Source organism: Lycium barbarum, chromosome 10 (genome assembly GCF_019175385.1).
Source record: "Lycium barbarum isolate Lr01 chromosome 10, ASM1917538v2, whole genome shotgun sequence".
Classification (NCBI taxonomy): domain Eukaryota; kingdom Viridiplantae; phylum Streptophyta; class Magnoliopsida; order Solanales; family Solanaceae; genus Lycium; species Lycium barbarum.
The window spans coordinates 37904581-37926627 of NC_083346.1; the positions used below are offsets into that span (position 1 = coordinate 37904581).

General features: G+C 36.9%; 1 protein-coding gene across 1 annotated transcript; it reads left to right on the plus strand.

Annotated features, from left to right (window-relative positions):
* The first annotated feature begins 980 nt into the window (after positions 1 to 980).
* On the plus strand, positions 981 to 21272 carry LOC132616233 (uncharacterized). Its single transcript, XM_060330854.1, has 13 exons — positions 981 to 1519; positions 4664 to 4835; positions 4943 to 5160; positions 5955 to 6015; positions 10639 to 10711; positions 11675 to 11752; positions 12448 to 12605; positions 14779 to 14947; positions 16563 to 17025; positions 17133 to 17534; positions 18878 to 19081; positions 20220 to 20353; positions 20672 to 21272. The coding sequence occupies exons 1-13, from the start codon at positions 1145 to 1147 to the stop codon at positions 20841 to 20843; spliced, it is 2679 nt and encodes an 892-aa protein (XP_060186837.1). The 5' UTR covers positions 981 to 1144; the 3' UTR covers positions 20844 to 21272.
* The last annotated feature ends 775 nt before the right edge of the window (positions 21273 to 22047 follow it).

The window sequence follows — 22047 nt, forward strand, 5'->3', positions numbered from 1 at the left end:
CAAATGCTTGTCATAGAGAGGTGCCACATCACCTTGTCTATACCTAGCTTTATATTATATATAGATTGATAACTCACTCCCTTATCAATGAAATCGCTCATTTTCATAATAACATTAACTTTTGATTTTGTCTTCTCATTTTTAGTTACTTTAAAAACATCACTAAAACCTTAACTTTTAGATTACACCTTGTAATTTTCATCTGTGATTCAATAAACTAAAACATTCATATAAAAGCACATGAAATAATAAATTCATCAGTGGTTATTAATCACCATATAACATCTATTATAAGTTATAATCCTTATATAATTTTACCTGAGAAATTGACTAAGGGCTCGTTTGGCCATGAAAATTGTGCGTATTTTTAAAAAGTAGTTTTTGTTTTTAAAGTGAAAAATAATATTTGAAAATTGAAGATGTGTTTGGCCGTGAATACAAATTAGAGCTCTTTTTAATTTTTTGTTAGTAATTTGGAGTGCAAAAATAAAATAACTTTTTTGGTGTTTTTCAAATTCAAAAAATTCCGGAACTTAAAATTAAATTTTAAATTTTTCCAAAATTTTATGGCCTAAACATAATTTTACGGAATAATACTCTGGAAAAAAGTAAAAGAAGAAGAAAAAGAATGTAAAAATTGACCGGAAGTAGTCGGGCTGTAATCTTTTCCTCTTTGCTCCTACAAAAATTTAATATTCTTTTATATATTAAGTTGTTTCACTACAGAATAAATATGAATTATCGAAGAAAAGTTAAACGACAAAATTCGTCACTAATTCTATGTAGCTATGAATTAGCAAGGATTTTTTTTTTTTTTTTTAGATACGAGCAATGTAGTGACAAGTTCATAACTAAGTATAATTTTTTCTATAGCGATTGCTTTCAAATAGTCACCAATAACGATCTACCGTATGGTGTATACCTTTGCTGTCAACTAGACACCATATAACGATCTACTGTATGTTATATATCTCAGAATCGACCAACTAATAGTCGGGCTATAACGTCATTTCCCTGCATGTTAAACCCCTTTTTCTGTTTCTCTTACAAAACCGCTAAAACCATCCAAAAACCTTATCCCCTCGTTATGCACTTTCACTTCTTCTTCTTACTCTAAATTTCTCCAAAATTTACACCTGTAATAATGGCTACTAGCCTTTCCATACACCTTATCCCATTCAATTCCAAATTCAACAATCTCCCAATTCCATCAATTTCTCGGTCAATTAACAGCGTTATTAAGGCTTCCGTTTCATCGCAACCCCGAAAAACCAGAAGAAAAAAACAGCAAAAGCAACATCAGTTGAAGACTGTGGATGATGATATTGTGGCTTCTGGAACGGAGAAAGTGTTGAGACTTGTTTTTATGGAGGAATTAATGGAGCGTGCTAGGAATGGTGATTCGAAAGGTGTATCTAGAGTTATTTATGATATGATTGCTGCGGGTCTGTCTCCTGGACCGCGTTCTTTTCATGGTTTGGTTGTTTCTCATGTGCTTGAACGCGATAATGATGGCGCTGTAACTACCTCTCTCTCTCTCTCTCTCTCTCTCTCTCTCTCTCTCTCTCTCTCTCTCTCTCTCTCTCTCTCTCTCTTTCTTGTGTTTAATTGCTTTGGTAGCTGTTTAGGAGCATCTATTAAAATCCTGCATAAGTAGTATTCCCTCCACTTAGCCTTTTCTTGGATAAAAAAAAGAGTCCACTTAGCAAATCAAGAAAGAATTAACCTTGTTTTTTCATATGTGCCCCTGTTAAGTATTGTATGATCAAATCCCAATGCTAATTAATTAGGTGTAGTTTAGTCAAATTACTTATTTTTGTCTAGGAGTTAGTATTTTCTTAAGGGGTGTGCAAATGAGTAAGTGAACTCTTTTTTTTGATCCGGAGGGAGTACCAATTTGTTTAGAAACCCGCATAACTAATACATTGTACTCCGTCAGTTTCAATTTGTTTGTCTTACTTTCCTTGTTAGTCCATTTAAAAAAAATGCCGCTTTCCTTTTGTGGAAACTCTTTAATTTCAACTTTCTACATGATATGTTTAAGATCACAGGATTAGATGACATTTTGGTACATTCTACATATCTTCAATTTAAGACCAGAAAAGATTCAAAAGTCTTTTTTACTTTCTTAAATTCCGTGCCAAGTCAAAACCGGATAAACAAATTGAAATGGAGGGAGTACTGAATAAGGTGTATTAGTTATGCTAGCATCATTTCTTATCCACTGTTTGGATTGGTGTATTAAGGGTAGTTCTGTCGTTAACCATTTATCCATGTATTAATAACCCTTGTATTGCTAATACCATGGTTTATTGTGTAGAGTTGAGTTTCTCTCAGTTGAGGAGTAGTCTCCGTTCCCTTATTTTTGTTTGGTGCACACAGAAAAGTTCCTTGTTGTATAGGCAATTGGGTGGAGTTCGTAGAGAATCATATCGTTTTGTAAATTCTCTACTTTTTTGGCGTATCTCTTGTATACAGCCGTTGTGGCCATGTTTATGAATGAAAATACACTTACTTGATTAAAAAAAAAAAAGAATAGTATTTAATAGGGCGTGTATTAGTTATACCTAGGTTGAAAAACACCACCAAACAAGGAATTAATAAAATCAAAGCGAATACATGTATTATTTTCTCTAATACATCCTACCAAACGACCCCTTAATGTTAACATCTGCCTACTTCCTACAAGCTTTTCTTTCTTTTCTGTTTAATTGCTAGGTGATATGTTCTGTTTAGTTCATAGTATATTAGAGACAATGATGGCGCTGTAACTCTCTATCTCTCTCTCGTTTAAATGCTTAATGTCAACATCTGCGTACTCCCTCCGTCTCAAAATACTTGTTGTGTTTCTGATTTACACGCCCCTTAAGAAAACATTGATTAGGAGGGATGTTTGTCTATTTTTCCCTTATTTATGTCTTAAGATATTATATCCCTTCGTTGAATATTTACTCTATTATGTGGCATTATTTAGGTATTTGTAGTTTTCAAGAACAATAACTACTAAGGGTAAAATGGGTAAAAAAATTAATTTTGTCTTGAACTTCTAAAATGACAAGTATTTTGAGACAAATATTTTCAGTAAGGACGACAAGTATTTTGAGACAGAGGGAGTACAAGCTTTTATTTTCTATTATGTTTATTTGCTAGGTGATATGTTTTGTTTAATTCGTAGTATACTAGTAATGAAAAATTAGGATATGTTATTTAGCTCTCTCATTCAATGATATGCTACTATTAAGATACAATCCGGTATCTGCTTGGTGAAACTTTAGTGAATCCCAATGCTAATATTGAACAGCTATGTTAATTATAGCCACAGGAATTACTCAAAATTGCGTTGTAGTCATTCTTAGTTAGAGGCTTAGCTCAAGCAACTACTGATCTGATGCTATGACTTAATTATGATGTTATTAGCCTCGTTCAATACTTGATATTTTCAAGATAGACAAGCACACTGGCTTATGATGAGTAAATTTCACCGATGATCATCCAACTTGGAGTTTATCACGCAAATGTCAATTTTTATCTTTTTGTCACATAAAGTCCCCCCGCTTAAAGTTTATCACAGAAAAATCTTTTCTAATTTTGTTACATAAAGTCATCCAACTTTGGCCAAGTTAACTAAAAAGTAAATCTCACCTGAATTTTAATATTTTATATCAGAAGTATGACATGGCAATTCAAAATAAGTTAATTACATGGATAATTTCAGAAACCTCCCTCCGGGTTCCACTTTATAACCTAATCTCCATTGTGGTTTACTATATTACATTTACTTTCCTTAATTTAATATTTTGTAATAATTTTTAACTCATTATCATTAATTTAAAAAATATGATTTGACTATTTTGTCCTTACAATACTCATTTATTTAGTGAATTTTATAAACACCTTTCATAATTAGCAGAAGAGTCCATGTTAGTGCATCCAACAATTCAATGACAAACACAAAATCTTAGAGCTTGAGATGTTCCCATGGCTTCAAATTGTTACAAAAAGAATCAATATAAGGAGATAAGTGTAATATCGTAAACGACAAGGAGATTAGTGTTATGGAGAAACCTCGGAGAAGATCTCTGAAATTGATCCATTACATTTAACATGTTTTATTAAGCTGACTAGCTATTTTGAGTGCCATATCGTATTTCCAGTACAAAACATAAAAATTCAGGTGAGATTTACTTTTTAGTTAACTTGGCCAAAGTTGATGATTTTTATGTGACAAAAGAAAAGTGACTTTTGTGTGATAATCTTTAAGTTAAATGACTTTTATGAGACAAAAAATAGAAAAACAACTTTTGTGTGATAAACTTAAAGTTGGATGAACACCGGTGAAATTTACTCAGCATGTTTTACCTGGCTTCCCTTTTCTTCTGCTTTTCCAATTTAGTTGGTATGTCTTCTGATTAATTATTTAAGCTTGATTGCCACCCTTTTCTAGGAGTTAAGCTCCCCCTTTTTGGTATATCCCCTACCTGTGAACTCTTCTGCTAGTAAAGCTGCTTGTGTATTAATTGTTTTATGCCGGCTGCATTTCATGTAAGCCAATATTGTTGAATCTGGCCATACAAATTTTAGTGATACAAGAAATAGAATTTGGACACGCTAAATGATTGGGTAACCATGGGTGTTGAAGTCATCTGATATCATGCAATGGCAGATGCATGCTCTTAGAAGGGAGTTGAGTGAAGGTCTTCGGCCTCTACATGAAACATTTTTGGCATTGGTTCGTTTGTTTGGTGCCAAGGGTCTTGCTACGAGAGGCTTAGAAATTCTTGCAGCAATGGAGAAATTGAAATACGACATTCGCCAAGCTTGGCTGGTTCTTGTTGGTATAGTGAAAGCAAGCACCTAGCTTGATTTGTTGCTTTAATTTTATTTACATTCTCCATTAACTATTCTTTCATTAAGTTTTAAGTTTGTATTTTCCTTGGAGCAGAGGAGCTTGTACGGAGTAATTATCTAGAAGATGCAAACAAAGTGTTTCTCAAGGGTGCTGAAGGTGGACTCAGAGCAACTGATGAGATCTATGATCTCCTAATAGAAAAAGATTGTAAAGTAGGAGATCACTCAAATGCCTTAACTATTGCCTATGAAATGGAGGCTGCTGGCAGAATGGCCACTACCTTCCATTTCAATTGTCTTTTGAGCGTGCAGGTACTTCTAATATTACTGTATATTAACTCAATGTATCTATATCTTTTGCTGGATAAGAGGCTTAAATTTCAATATATTGAAAAAAGAGAATCCTACTAGAAATATTATTGAGGAGAATTTTCATTTATTGCAGAAAAAGGCTGAAGCATCTCTAAGATGTAATTTTTTAATTTCTTTTTTATGATGATAAAATCCTACTGCAGCACATCCATACTGTTGCGATCTTCTATACAAACTCAAGTTGCATATCATATTGAGTGTGTTCGAGCTTGAAGCTTAAAAGGAGTATGAATTCTGGGGTTTGATAAATTGGAATTTGGTCATCTGTAATTGCTTTAGATTCTTCAATTAATAGAATAATATATTATAGTGCACAATTTCATGTCATATTAGCCATCTATATGAAAATGTAATTTCATTGGCATTCTCATGGATGGTGAAACTTCTATTGAGGCGCTTGCAAAGTGTGTAGGCATATGTGGAAATCTCTAGGTTTATTTGTTTCAGTTAAGTAAGTTAATCGGGGGTGATTTGCATAAGTTAGCTGACAATTTCTTACGACCTTTTTGCTCCTTCTTGTTTCAAGATTAGTGGAGCTTCTTTCTATTGTGGCGTTTCTATTTAAATGATCTTCAGTTTTTTCATGTTTTTATTAACTACTGTAAGAATGTTAAAGCCAAAAGAGGTAAACCAGCTGCACATATGAAATCCTTGACTAATTTTAGTTACAGTAACAGTAGACTTGTTAAATTATAAGATTTCTCGAATTCTTTTTTTTTTTTTTTTACTTCCAGGCTACCTGTGGGATACCTGAAATTGCTTTTGCGACATTTGAGAACATGGAGTATGGTGAAGGTCTGCAGCTTCTTCCCTTGTCAAGCTTGTAATTGACCCACTTTGATTCCCCTGTTTGTGCTTGAGCTAAATCCTCTCAATATATGCTTGGGTTATGATACTGGGCAGAAAGTATGGCTTATTTGTTATATTTAGGATCAAGAAGTGCATAAATGTTCTTAGGATGCATCTGGAGTTTGCAACCTTAACTCATGCGAAGATTTTCATTTTAGGTGACTAAAAGGAGGTTGCTCTTAATTGGATCAAATAGGAGATTGAGTAATAGTACTTCTGTTATTTCTGAACTATATATCAATGGATTTGCTAGTTTTGGGGTTGTAAACAAGAAACATGTATACATTGGCTAGGGAAGAGTCTTCTAGTTGTTTGTTTGAATAGGGATAGGAATAGGATTTGTAATGTTAACATTGTCAAAAAAATTAGGAATAGGATTTGTATATAGTATCCTACATGGAAAAGGATTAGGATGTAGTGTCTATAAATAGGCTCAATGTAATAATGTAGATACTCAATTCAATAATATAATTTTTCTTCCATAATTTCTCACATGGTGTCAAAGCATTGGTGAGAAACATTCGGAGAAAAAATACCATCACACTGCCGTGCCTCAATTCCGGCGATAATTTTGCGTCACTTTCTCTCCGGTGGGTTTTGTGCAGAATCCGAAACCACCACAGGGTAGAGAACACCGGCGACCAAACCCCTAAAATTTCCGACCGCCGTAACCCTAATCCGGCACCGTCAGTTTTTTTTTTCCGGCAGAGCTGCGATTTCCGGTCACCTTTTCGAAAAAAAAAAAAATCCCAGTAAGGTTGCACAACAATTCCGACCCCAATCATATAATTTTCTTTAAGATCCGGTCACTTTTTGTTTTCGGGGCGATTTCAAGCAGTCTCCGGCCATTTTTTTTTTGAGATTTTTTTTCCAGTCAATTCTCCCAACAATTCTGCACAAAACCTAATAATTTTTTCCTGATTCTGATCACTTTCGTATTTTCCGGCAACTTTTCCGGTGACTGTTATTCTGGCAGCTTCTAAATCTGTTTTATTAGCACAACCAGCTAAGTTTCGTCCTTTTTGAAGTTTTGAGCCATGTCTCTAGGATATGATATGTTTGGCTCCAAAAACACGGGAATCGGAATTTCAAGCCCTATGATTACTTCCGAACCGTTAATGGGAGGTTCAAACTATTTAGCTTGGGCTTCTTCGGTTAACTTGTGGTGCAAGGGTCAAGGTGTTCAAGATCACTTAACTCAAAAGGCTATTGTGGTTGATGAAAAGGCAAAGGCTAGTGAGGTAGATGAAAAGGCCAAGCACAGTGGGAGAAGGTTGACGCTCAATTATGTAGTCTCTTGTGGCGATCTATTGATCCCAAGTTGATGCCCTTGTTTTGTTGCTTCCAAACATGTTATTCAGTTTGGGAAAAGGCTCGCGCTTTATACACTAATGACGTATCTCGATTTTATAATGTGATATCTCGGATGACCAACTTAAAGAAACAAGAATTAGATATGTCTACTTACTTGGGACATGTACAGGCAGTCATGGAGGAATTTGAGCAGTTGATGCCAGTCACTACGAACGTTGAAAAACAACAGGAGCAAAGACAGATGTTGTTTCTAGTTCTTACACTTACTGGACTTCCTACTGACCTTGATTCGATACGTGATCAAATTTTGGCTAGTCCTACGGTTCCTACAATTGATGAACTATTCTCTCTTTTGCTTCATCTTGCTGCACCTCCTAATCACACAGTGGTTCCATCACCAACCATGGACTCCTCTATTCTCACATCTCAAACCATAGAGAATCGAACATCTCATCCTATGGATAATCGACGAGAAGGAGGTCGCTTTGGAAAATCTCAAACTAAGTGTAGTTATTGTCGTAAGTTTGGACACACTCGCAATGTATGCAGTGCTCTACATGGTCCACTATCCAATGACGTTTAGGGTAGTTATTGTCATAAGTTTGTACACACTCGTGACATATGTCATGCTCTGCATGGTCAACCACCCAACAATGCTCACGTTGCTCAGACTGACTCTACAGGAAATCCGAGGCTTTTTTTTTTTTTTTGATTAAGCACCGGGTGTCCGGGTCTCTTTGAGCCCCGACTAATCCCGGGGGTGCACAGGCCCTCGGCAAGGAGTTTCCCGCAAGTGCACCACGGGTAATTCAGGGTTTTACCCCAGTCCGATGGCCCTCAGAAATTGTTTGCACCCAGTGGGTTTCGAACTTGAGACCTTGAAAGGGAGCACCCCAAGGCTCAAGCCAATTACCACCAGGTCAACCCCTGAGGGTTTACAGGAAATCCGAGGCTTTTATCAGAAGATGAATATAATGAGCACCTTCAGTATCGAGCAAGTAAGCAGACATCTCCACAAGTAGCCATAGATTCTCAGCTTAATACTTCTGTTGCTGTAATTCCTTCGCTTGTGTTTCACAATCTAGTATCCCTCCATCGTGGTTCATTGACTCAGGCGCTTCTGATCATATTTCTGGTAACAAATTACTTTTGTCAAATATTATTTATTCACAGTCTTTTCTTCTGGTTACTTTAGCTAATGGGATCCAAACAAAACCAAAAGGTGTTGGACAAGCTAATCCCTTATCTTCTGTCACTCTAAACTCTGTTCTTTGTGGCCCTGGTTGTCCTTTTAATCTTGCATCTGTTAGTCGTTTGACACGTGCCCTAAATTGTGCCATAATATTTCTTGATGATTCTATTGTTATGCAGAGCCGCAGTACGGGACAAGTGATTGGTGCAGGACATGAATCACAAGGCCTCTACTATCTAATACTTACCTCTCCTAATTCCTCCACAACATGCTTCATTACGGATCCTCCAGACTTGATCCATAAGCGATTGGGACATCCGAGTCTGTTCAAGCTACAAAAGATGGTGCCTAGTTTGTCTAGTTTGCCCAAATTAGATTGTGAGTCGTGTCAACTTGGGAAACACACTCGCACTACCTTTCCACGTAGTGCTGAGAGTCGTGCAGAGTCTATTTTTTCAATAGTTCATTCTGATAATTGGGTCCTAGTAGAGTCGGTTAACCTTTAGGATTTCGTTATTTTGTTAGTTTCATTGACGATTTTTCCAGATGTACTTGGCTATTCCTAATGAAAGATCGTTCTGAGTTATTCTCTATATTCAAGAGTTTTTGTGCTGAAATACAAAATCAATTTGGTGTTTCTATTCGTACTTTTTGTAGTGATAATGCCTTAGAATACAACTCCTCCCAGTTTAAGGAGTTTATGACTCACCAAGGAATTATTCATCGAACATTTTGTCCCTGCACTCCTCAGCAGAATGGGGTAGCAGAAAGGAAGAATAGACATCTCATTGAGACTGCTCACACTCTTCTCATTGAATCCCATGTTTTGTTGCGTTTTGGGGCGATGCAGTCCTCACATCTTGCCATTTGATTAATCGAATGCCCTCATCTTCTATTCAGAATCAGATTCCATATTCCATAGTATATCCACAGTGATCTCTATACTCTCTTCCTCGTGTTCTTGGGAGCATATGTTTTGTGCAGAACTTAGCTCCGGGGACAGATAAATTAGCTCCTCGCTCTCTTAAATGTGTCTTTCTTGATTATTCTCGGGTTCAAAAGGGGTATCGTTGCTTCTCACCTGATCTCCGTCGATATCTTATGTCTGCCGATGTCACATTTTTTGAGTCTCAACCTTACTTTAGGTCTCCTTCTGATCATCCTGATATCTCTAAGGTCTTACCTATACCTCAGGTTTTACCTACACTGACCTTTGAGGAATCTACAGTTACTTCTACATCTCCAATCACGGTGCCATCACTTCTGACTTATCATCGTCGATCGCATCCAGCATCAGACCCAACATCAGGTCCAGATGATTCATGTCATGCGTCGGACCCTGCACCTACTGCGGACTTGTCTGCTCTTGATCAGCCGATTGCACTTCGTAAAGGTGAACGGTCCACTCGAAATACTAACCCACATTATACCATTTTAAGTTATCATCGTCTATCATCATTCCATTATGCCTTTGTATCATCATTGTCCTCTGTCCCCATTCCTAAGTCTACAGGTGAAGCCCTTTCTCATCCCGGATGTCGACAGACTATGATTGACGATATGTGTGCTTTACACACGAGTGGTACTTGGGAGCTTATTCCTCTTCCTTCTTCTTTTGGAGCCACATTGTTTAAGTTCTCACAATACGTGTACCCTACGCTAATTTATTTTCTAACTGTATTATGATCCATTTATCTATCACGCATCTCCTTTTGAAGCACTTACATGCAGATACTGTTGTAAAATTTTAAGTACCTTTCTTGTTCATTAAAAAATTCGGAAACAGCCGTCCTACCTTGGTAGGAGTAAGGTCTGCGTACACTCTACCCTCCCCAGACCCCACGATGTGGGATTTTACTGGGTTGTTGTTGTTGTTGTTGTTCTTGTTCATTAAAAATAGTAGCCAAAGTTGCTTTCGCATCTTTAATTTTTGTTATAGTGGAAGAATTGTTTGTTCGTTTTATTGTCTTTCCTGGTAATATCAGTTACTCACTGAGTGATAAACTGATAACACCCGATATTTCTATCAAGTGAATAAGCTGATCATTAACGTTGTTTGGCAGCTCATATGAAACCTGATACAGAGACATATAATTGGGTTATCCAAGCATATACAAGGGCTGAGTCTTATGATAGGTAAGTTCTGAATCATACCCTTGTTTTTTTGTAATTTTATCTTCCCAGCCATGTTATCAAAGTTAGCTGAAACTTGCAGTGATTAAAGATGTCGAATTAAGTATATACAGACCTTCAGGTGATCTTGGTTTTTGTTTCTATAGTTAAAGAGCTAAGATGATTTTTCAACTTCTGCCCAGCCGTGCTCATAACATGTCTTGAACAGACATATATCAGTTACCATTTGTTTGAATGCCTTAGAATCTACTAATTACTGCCAGCTAAATTAAGTCTAATCTTGGGAGTTATAATCAGGAATGTCAAATGAAAGGGTAAGATCAAGATTGGACATTTCAGAACTGGTTAAACAGGAGTAAAGGTCATAGCCTAACCCATTCAATGGTTGTTCATAGCAGTATAAGTTGGGTCAGATCAATGTTGTGTCGGGTCACACCCAATTTGCCCAACTCAAGGACACTTCTCAAACAATTTCTTGTTGCAGCTGAGACAAATTTTCTCTCTATCCACTTATTTCATTTGTTTATTTTAATTTTTGTTAGAGAGTTGAGTAACTTGTTGAGTCCTATTAGCTAAGCCTTCCAATAGTGGGTTGACAATCAAGTTTTTGGTTATATTCTTTTCCAATTTGAGCCCAAAACTTTAATGGGTCACTTTGTGCTCAACCCATCATGATCCGTCCTTGATTTATCAAGCACCAACCTGACAAACTTTCGGTGGGTTACATAAAATCGGGCTAATGACACTCCTAGTCATAGTTTGTAACTTGGAGTATGTTTTTAAAATTTGTGACTTAATCTATGCTTTGGTTTCTGTTGTCCACTGTTGATTAAAGCGTTGTACATCTTTCTCATATGTTGTTCGTGTGAACTGTGGGTTGAGAAATGTAACAATTTTTTTATCTTTATATACTTACAGCGTGTCTAATCATACAATCTTTACTGAAGCTTTTTGTCTGACTGTTAGAGTGCAGGACGTTGCTGAGCTACTTGGGATGATGGTTGAGGACCACAAACGTTTGCAACCTAACGTGAGAACCTATGGGTAAGAAACTTTCTTTTATTCTATCTTCAGCAAGTTTTCTGTAGCATGAACATTTCTCTGCTCTTAGAAAGTAATATTTTGATTATTCATCTTGAAACATCCCAATTTCCCAGCTGCGGCAAGACTGGTATGAGCCAATATGAGTCAATCACCTATCTTGAATCCTTTTTCTTACAGTTTGTCCCTTACAAGCCCAAATTATTTGTTTTTGTTGAACAGTGGGAAAACTTTTATTAACTTCGTTTCGACTTGAGAACTTCCCAACTTGAGATACTGTAACCAGTGGCAGAGGCAGGACAAGCCCAAAGTTTGATCCTGGAGAATTAAGTTTACTGATAACTTTGGGCAGCTTTTCTAATTAAGAAAAGATACTTTCTTCTTGAGAACTTTCTTAATCGGGTGGATATTTATCCTCTGAGCCTTCTTGTCAGCAAAGTTTTATTCCTAAAGTTGATTCTGGAGAAATTTTGAAATAAATAGCATGAGCTAGTTAAGCAAGGAGTAGCACATTGTTCTTTTTGTGTACTCTGTTTAGCTGTTTCTGAAGTTCTGCTGCTAACCTTTTGGTTAGCCAACTACAGAAGTGTAAGCAAGGACAAGGCCATTGTATTAATTAGTACATTGCTATGCACCCACACAGAGTCTTGTGTAAAAGTTGTCTTTTTCAGTGATGACTCTTCGTGTACCTTTTTCAGTTTGTTGGTTGAATGCTTTACCAAGTATTGTGTGGTACGTGAAGCTATCAGACATTTCCGTGGTCTAAAGAATTTTGAAGGTGGAACACAAGTGCTTTATAATGATGGAAAGTACGGGGACCCACTTTCATTGTATCTTCGTGCTCTATGTAGGGAAGGTAATAAATACTATGGACCTTTTACAATTGCTAATATTAGGATAAAACGGCTGTTGCCTGCCTCCCAGAAGGACCAATTCTCCTGGTACTTCTGTGATTTATTTGTTACCAGCTTGTGTCACCTATCGCATGGGTTTGTTTCGAAGGATGGAGGTTATAACTTATAATGCAACTAAAATATACTGATCCTTTTATATTGGAAACTGAAATGTGTACTAGCTACTGTATAATATATGTGGAACAACACCATCAGCATCAAAAGAACAATGATAGAGATATATGGAAGAGACCCATTTTTACTCATTAGACAGTATAGACTAGTGAAGAATTAGTCAGCTGCTATTGAGTTTCGCTAAAATAAACATATGTGAGCAATTCAAAATGGGGAAAGAAAAACATATTACAATTTACAAATATTTTCTGATTTTCTTTTGGTTTGGCGGGGAGGGGGCAGGAGTAGGGAGCACTGAATGTTGAACAACCTTCCAAATTGCTGGGAGACATATTCTCTATCATAATAAATTTCCCTTTTATACGCATTGATAATGGAAATTCACACCGTGGAAAGGGAGAGCCACGAGCCCTGCCCATTCCTCCTTTCTTCTATCTCTATCTATATGAAAAGCTAGCACTTCTTTCTTTTCCTCTCCTATACTCACCAATTTCAGGTGTTTACTTAAAGTCAATATGCTTCAAGTGTTAATATCTTATTGCCTAGAGTATTCATTTTCCTCCTTTGTACTTGAAAGCACTCTATTGTGAACTCTTCTGTATTTTGGCGTTAGTTGCCCCTGAGTATCCTTAAGCTCATTTAAGGCGAAATTCATAGATAACCCCTTAAATGCGCAAGCTAACCGTCGGGGATTTTTCAGTTATAAAAAGAAAAAAGAAACAGACAACAACTTTCCTATCCCCCCCGTTCTTCTTCTTCTCCTAACCCCCCTCCCTATACCGTTCTTCTCCTCATTTTTTCCACCACAGATCCACTAATGAAGAGAATCAGCAAGAGACCGACACTGGAAAAGGCAAGGAGCCACCGGACCAGAAGTCCGACCAAGAAATATACCCTGACGATCACTCCCATTTTTTCTCATCGACGATCACTCCCATTTTTTCTCATCTTCTTTCTTTTTAACCCATAGCAAAACCCTTCTTTCCCCAAAACACTCTAAGAAAAACACAAAACCCGTAACCATCACCAAAACCGGAGGCCACCTCCGAATCATTGGAATCTTCCACCAGCAAAGGTGTTTCTATGCTCCAGTATACCATTGTTTTGCCACTGCGGTTCCTCCGATGGAACTTGTTTTGTTCATCCGAAGCAAAACTAAAAAATTGGTACATCATAGAGAATAGCGGAAAGAAAGAAAGAAAGAAAGAAATATGCTTACTGATAATAGCTGTGTTTTGTATATTGATTTCTTATGTGTAAATCTTTTGATATGATGATTTGAGTTTATGTGAATTCTGAAAGTCAAGTTAATACTCCCCCTGTCTTAATTATATGACTCTTTTTTCCTCAGTCCCAAAAAGAGTGATATCTTTCTATATTTGGTAACAAGTTAACTTTATGCATCCCATTTTACCCTTAATGAGATGATTTATAGCCACACAACTTTCTATGGCTTGTTTTAGACCACAAGTTTCAAAAGTCTTTTTTTTTTTTTTTTTTTGCTTTTAAACTCCGTGCCCAATCAAACACCTTCACATAAATTGGGATGGAGGGAGTATCTTATATTGAGGAATTGTGAGGCGTTATATTTATTGTTCTAAAGTGGTGCTGGCTTTAATGGTGGTTGGCTAACAAAAAAGATGAAGAAGAATGGGAGGGGGGCATTTGGGGCGAAATAGAGGTGGATAAGGTGTATAAAAGAATTTCAATATGCTTTTTGAGTTGGAAATGCGTTGGAATAACCTTTAACACGCTCAAATGTGAAGATAACAGACGCGTGGTGCGAGGTTAGACCCGGGCGTCCAAGCTACACACCTCTACCAGGTAGAGATGTCTAAATGGCCACTCGTAAATTTAAGGTGTCTTCTTGGCAGTTGGTGCCAAGTTTTAGGGCTATCTAAGAATTTCCCCCTCATTTAATTGTTGAAATAAGATAGTATGCTTGTAATTTCTTAGAGGAGTCTTAAACAAGAATATCAACAAAGTGATCTTTTACTCCAGGGAGGATTGTTGAGTTGTTAGAAGCACTTGAAGCAATGGCTAGAGATAAACAGCCAATCCCACCAAGAGCAATGATCTTGAGCAGAAAATATCGTACATTAGTTAGCTCATGGATTGAACCTTTGCAGGAAGAAGCTGAACTTGGATATGAGATTGATTACATAGCCAGGTAAGCATTTTTATTCATGTTAGTAGTCATGTCTTGTTGCATATTTAATGATTTTGACATTATTAGTTCGTTTTGCTAATTGGTATTGGGTAAAAATGTTATGATGGAGGTATCAACTAATACCTTTGCTTGCTCAATTGTGCAGTGATTAACTCGACAATCAGGGAAAAAAGATATAGCACCCTGGTTTCTATGTGTGCTCCATTGACACCTAACACTTTTTTTTTTCCGTTTTTTAACCCCTCCTTATGACCTCCCACATTTTTTGCTCCCTTGGTGACTCGAACCCACAACCTTAGGGTTGGAGGTGGAGGGTGCTTATCATTGGAGCAACCCCTTTTTGTCCACCTAACACTTTAAATTCATTATTAGGCATTTTCCACTGTTGTGACTCTTAGGGTGTGTTTGGTACGACGGAAAATGTTTTTCTATTTTTCCTTGTTTGATTGCACTAAATATCTTGGAAAATGTTTTGCTCAAAATAGGAGAAAATGGAGAAAAATGTTTACCTTAAATTTTGAGGGAAAACATTTTTCGAATCAATAAAAACACACCAACTCATCCCCAACCCAGCCCCGCACTATCCACGCACCCCACCCATTCCTACCCCCTGACTACCCCTACCCCTGCCTACCCCAGCTTACCCCACCCACCCCACCCTATCCCGCCTACCTCACCCCTTCTACCGCCCACCACCAGAACTCGCAGTCCGAATTCAAAAACCTTCATCGTGGTTTAGTTCTGAATATATGCAAATGCTCTTAAAATGACATTTTCCAATTTGCGTACAACAACAACAACAACATGCCCAGTGTAATCCATCCCACAAGTGGAGTCTGGGGAGGGTAGAGTGTACACAAGCCATACCGCTACCTTAGGAGGTAGAGAGGCTTTTTCCAACATAAGAAAATGAGTAGGAAAATCACTTAGTTTCCGAGAAAATATTATCTTGAAAAACATTTTCCGTCATACCAAACACCCCCTTAGTCTGCTTTCAGCTCGTTCTATTTGCTTAGTAATTTTATCTACTGATTGAGCTAACATTGATGATGCAATATTGAAGTGCGACGCCGAGATAATTAAGCCACTCAGTTGTATGATGATTTATGTTTGAGACTTGAGAGTATATCACTTTGGAACTTTGCTGGTACTAAAGACGCACATGGTGCCGATATTATCATGCTGATAATCCCTTATTTTTCATAATTGAGGGAACTAACCTCCTTTGTCCATTTTTATGCAAATTAGACTTCATAATATCTGGGTTGGTGGAATAGTAATGGGAAGACCATATAGCCTCTAATTCATAATCTTTTTTTTTTTTTTTTCCTCCAGGCGCTCATAACTGTCATATCTGTTCTTTTCTGTTTTTAGCTGATAAGCTTCTTGTCTTCTTTTCACGATTTGAGATTTTCAGCTAGATAGTGGTCATGGTAATTGTACTGATAATGGACTGCCTTGCCCTAATTTCATGTTTAATGATGGGCTGTTTTTTCTAGTTGTTTCTTTGTTTGTATATTCATTAGTTCCTAGGTTTATTGTGGTGATGTTCTGCTTCAATTTCTAGCTTTCGATTTCCACTATAAGTTGTGATTTAGTTGGCCATAACTTTCAGGTATGTTTCTGAAGGTGGACTTACAGGTGACCGCAAACGATGGGTCCCAAGAAGGGGAAAAACTCCTTTAGATCCTGATGCCCAAGGATTTATATATTCCAATCCTAGGGAAACCTCTTTTAAACAAAGATGTCTTGAAGAGTGGAGGTTGCACCACAGGAAGCTTTTGAAAACCTTACTCAATGAAGGACCTTCAATTCTGGGGAACATTACCGAGTCTGATTACATACGTATTGAGGAGAGACTGAGGAAAGTCATCAAAGGACCTGAACAGAACGCCTTGAAACCAAAAGCTGCTAGTAAAATGGTTGTATCAGAATTAAAGGAAGAACTAGAAGCACAAGGTCTACCAATAGATGGAACCAGAAATGTACTCTACCAACGAGTGCAGAAAGCAAGGAGAATAAATCGTTCTAGAGGCAGGCCACTTTGGGTTCCTCCAGTTGAGGAGGAAGAAGAAGAGGTAAATGTTATTCCCAAGTGTATATTAACTGTAACTAGTTGTCTTGAGATACAATGCAATCATGTCGTTCCTCACAAACTATATCATATTTTGTAATCATTTTCCAGGTCGATGAAGAGCTGGATGAGTTGATCTCACGTATAAAGTTGCATGAAGGAAATACCGAATTCTGGAAACGCCGCTTTCTTGGGGAGGGCTTAAACGAAAATCATGGCCAGCAGTCGGACATAATAGACTTAGAACCTACTGGTGTTGTAGATGATACTGAAGCTGTCGATGATAATGCAAAAGAGGCTGAAGATGATGAGGCAGAAGATGACGAGGCACAAGATGAGGAGGAAGAAGTGGGGCAAACTGAAAGCCAACCGGAAGTAGGTGACAGGAAGGACAAGGAAGTTGAAGCTGCAAAACCTCTTCAAATGATTGGAGTGCAATTACTAAAAGATTCTGATTCAACAGCTAGCTCTTCAAGAAAATCCAGGAGAAGGATTTCTAGAGTAGCTGCAGTGGTATGACATTTTATGGTGTTCATCAATTGCATTATTTGTTATAGCATCTCCGTAGAAAGAAAAGTCATAAATACAAGCAAATCATTTGGTTGATATCTGCTCTCTCTAGCTCATATGGACTCAAACTGAATATCGTTCCTGTATCTTCCCGTAATATTCTAGTAAAAGGTAGGGGCTAATGAAGCGTGGGGGTCGTATTGGAATTGGGACTCAAAAGAAACTTGGGCGATATCAAATTTAGATACTTGTACCACATTTGGAACGAAATGGGCCTGAATAGAGCGGGACTGGATTCAAAGGATTTATCTAGCCGACCCAAAATAGTTCGGGATTGAGACATTGTTGGTTGATTGTTTTATTTGATGTCTGCTCTCTCAATTGCAGTGGACTCTTTTTCCAACTTTCATCTGAACATCCCCATATCTTCTGGTTCTTCCCATTAAAATTCAAGTCTGGACAAGGAAAGTCTAAAACGTCACTGAATTTCTGATGAGACCCATGTCACTCTGAATTTGCAATCTTTTCCTTTTTACCGTAATAGCTAGATGATTTTTGGCCCCTTCTTGTTTCTCATAAACACCGCAGCAATGTGCTTCATCAATAATTTGTTTAATAGTTGTGATTCAAAAATAGAAAAGCAATTTGGTGAGGAGGGAGTATAGTTTGGTTACTACTTCCATAGCTGTTGAGGGATTGACAACTATATCATGTTTTCCTCTGCCCTCTCCAGGTTCTGACTTTACATTTACTTTATCTACTTTTGCATGTTTTAGCTTCATGATTCGTACTTAAATCACATCTATGGTTCACCATTTTACGAAACTTGTACCTTCTTTTTTATCTAGAACATATAAATGGTGTGCTTTGGGGAACTAAAACTTGTGTGTTTGAATCGGTCGACTGCTAATACAATTATTTCTATGCCACATTTCATATATGTAATATTATGTACACTGCATTATTAGGTTTATTAAGTGTTTCTCACTAGTTGTAAACTTAAGCATTTGTAACTGAATCGCAGGAAACGACCAATCAGTTTCAATTGAAACACTTAAACCTGTTGACGATTTGGTCCACTTATTATCTTCTACATTTCTGTTGTCTTAGTACATTTGTAATTGTTTCATGGGCAAATTTTTAGCATACATGCATAAGTGAAAATAGTCATCCAGGTAACAACCCTAAGTTTTTCTACAAATGGAGTAGGTTTTCTGAAGTAGAATTTACCCTTAAATTTGCAAATTTTCACAAAATATCTCGTTTACTTCAACTACTTAGGATTTATATAATTGCAGTCTAAGAGCACGGGTGTTTGATTGATCTGTCTTTTCATCTATGCACAGGATGATGACGATGATGACTGGTTTCCTCTGGACATTCAAGAAGCATTTGTGGAGATGAGGAATCGGAAAGTATTTGATGTATCAGATATTTATACAATCACTGATGCTTGGGGTTGGACATGGGATAAAGAGTTCAAGAACAAAGCTCCTCGAAGATGGTCACAGGAGTGGGAAGTTGAATTGGGGATCATAGTGATGACAAAAGTATGTTATGACATCTTTTTGATCTCCTCACCATTTTCTGAATGTTACATGCAGTCGTTCCTCAATCTACAAGTATTCTCTTGCTAAATAGTATGCTTGTTGATTGAATTTCTATGTAAGAATATGCCGTGACAGATTTTGGAGGGCCCTTGAAACTATGTATATTGTTAGACAAGTATAGCTAAACTTTCCCTGGTTTTTTTACAAACTCAGTAATTAATAGCTCTTTGCTCGGTGATTCTTTGTAGCTCGATGATAATTGGTGATATTGCATTTTGTGTTTAGAGAAAAAAAAGAATTGGTGATGTTACATTTTTTGCTTTTACCATCCGCCTTAGTCTTCTTATTTGAATACAGAGAAAGAAAGTAGTCTAGAACACCCAACATATTCACATGAATAATGCCTACAGTTAACACTTGCTTTTCCAGATTTTTCATTTACTAATCCATGCTTCTTCGTAGAAACTATCAGGGTGGTAAATATGGATTAGAATTTTGTATGATTGGTGACCAACTTCTTGATGACTGGCTCTCATCCTTGGTTTAAGAAGGAGAAGAAATGAATCCAGCATTGAAGATTTGGTTGAATAAAGTCTCATTTTTGCCAAATTTTTCCTGCATAATCCAACATTAGGCTATTATGGTCTTATGGAGGCATGCCAGCTGCTAAAGATGCTCAAAACTCACCTTCATGTTCTTTGTTTCCTGTAACATTGTACAAGCTGCTGCTGCATGTAATGAAGTCACTAGAGACTCCAGGCCATGTTAAAATCAATGACTGGATTGTTAATGTTGTTACAACTTTCTCTTCTTTCAGGAGTTCTTGGTTCTTCTATCTAGCATTCTCCTGTGACACTTCAGGAGTTACAGTTATGCTTTTCTAGATTTCTTACTTCAAATATTAAGTCTATCTGGATTCTAGAATGAAGATTCTGAATATACCAATAGATTTTCAGTGAATGAAGCTAAGGTGTTTGACAACTGGGTTTTCTAATATTGTTTTCTATTCTGATCATGAATTATGGCATTCTAGCGGAACTGGTGCCTTGCTCTTTCCTGTCCTTGTAGCTAGTGAACTTGGTTTCATGTATGGATGCTTCTTTTTTCTACTCGTTAACTAAAAATATTTCTATCTCAGGTAATAGAATTGGGTGGGACACCAACAATTGGGGATTGCGCTGTGATACTGCGGGCCGCAGTACGAGCTCCTATGCCTTCTGCTTTCTTGAAAATTTTGCAAACGACACATAGTCTTGGTTATGTATTTGGAAGGTAAGTTTTGTTTTACCCGTTATACTTCCTTCTTTATGAAATATCTTTTTTCGTGCTACTTGCATCACACTTGCAAATAATCAAATAAATGATAGAACATCAGCAAAAAGAAGGTTTCACAAAGATTGGCTAAACAAGTAGAGTTGCCTTTAGATATTCAAACTGAGATTGTGGTTACTCTAAATTGGCTCACTTCCAGCGACTCTTCTGCTTTGCGGTGTTTTTCATAATTTATCTTGTATGCCGTTATCATGGTCTTATCTAAAAATTTAACATATTGATTAAAACTGATTTTTGATCTTAACCCATTCATTGCAGCCCTTTGTATGACGAGATAATTATATTATGCCTTGATCTTGGGGAGCTTGATGCTGCAATTGCCATAGTGGCAGATTTAGAGACTAGCGGAATCAAGGTACCGGATGAAACCCTTGATAGAGTAATTTCGGCCAGGCAGAGTACTGATACTCCTGTTAATGGTTCGCAATAGAATCTGCATATTGCGATTCTACTTGTAGGTTAGTGGGAATCTAGAATAGCATATCATAAATGTTGTAGCATATAGAGTCTAAAACAAACAAGCGCAGAATGAAGAGTTAGTTGTTAGCAGAAAAAGATCCGTTTTATGCTTAAGTGTTGTTTCCAACCCCTTGTCATTGGTGGTTTAAAGATCAGCAGGTTTTGCCTGGAGGTGTAAAAAGTTGAAATTCACGTACTTGGTACTTGTTGAGAAGTTGTTAATACGTGAACAATTTTTTGAATCTTTTCAGCATAGTTGAATTTTCGGAGAACTTAGGGTGGCTATCCAGCAGTTAAGAGAGAAATTGATTTATCGGTTCATTGTAACGACTTTGTTTTATTCTTTAGCCCTACAAGATGGCATGGTTTAGAAAATTGAGGTTTACAGCTTGTTTCAAAAGATGGACAAAGTTGATACTAGTTCTTTCTCTGAGACAAGTACATTAATGAAACGGAGAATGCTAAGTAAAGCGTCATGCATGAAGCTGAAAGATGGATTTGCTTAAGAAATCGGGCATGAATGTTAAATTTGTGATAAATTGAGACTTATTTTTATTTGTGAAATTCAACTTAATATGAAACTGAAATGAAATTACCCTTAGTAGAAACGAAAGGCTAGGTTGAGATGACTCTTACTATCAACAAGTCGTTGGTGCCTCTCTATACTCCATCCTCAGCCTCCATTTCTTCTTGTTAATTGAAATCCAAAATATTATCAGACTGGAGAGAATTATTGAGTCGTATTCATGTTAACACCTTATGGAATTCTTAAGTCGATTGCGATTTTTGAATTGCTTGGAAAGTTTTAATATGAATAAACTAGTGTACTTCAATGATCAATCTCCAAGAGGGTGCTTTTCTAGAGAACTATTGTTTTAGCTTGTACACTGTTCGAGTGTCCGTAGACCCGTGAGCTCTGGTTTTGGAAGGAGACAAGTAATAACAGTCGCAAAATTTATCATTATTCATCACTCTCATGCTTGTTGATAATTGATATACTAGATGGAAGTACCCAATGTCTAATTTTTCTTAAGCTATTAAACTAATTCTTCGAATAAATCTTTGGCTTGTTGTAATAAGAAAGTGCAAATAAAAGTATCTTAGTGAACGTCGAAAATAGCAACAGGCTTGTCTAATTATCGATCATTAGTAAATCATAAGATATTTCAAATTTT

Bases quoted from the DNA above. Each gene is read 5' to 3' on its own strand.
- LOC132616233 (XM_060330854.1), top strand. From the start codon at position 1,145: ATGGCTACTAGCCTTTCCATACACCTTATCCCATTCAATTCCAAATTC. The intron at 11,753-12,447 runs GTAAGAAACTTT...TACCTTTTTCAG, and splicing joins CCTAACGTGAGAACCTATGG to TTTGTTGGTTGAATGCTTTA. The intron at 12,606-14,778 runs GTAATAAATACT...CTTTTACTCCAG, and splicing joins TCGTGCTCTATGTAGGGAAG to GGAGGATTGTTGAGTTGTTA.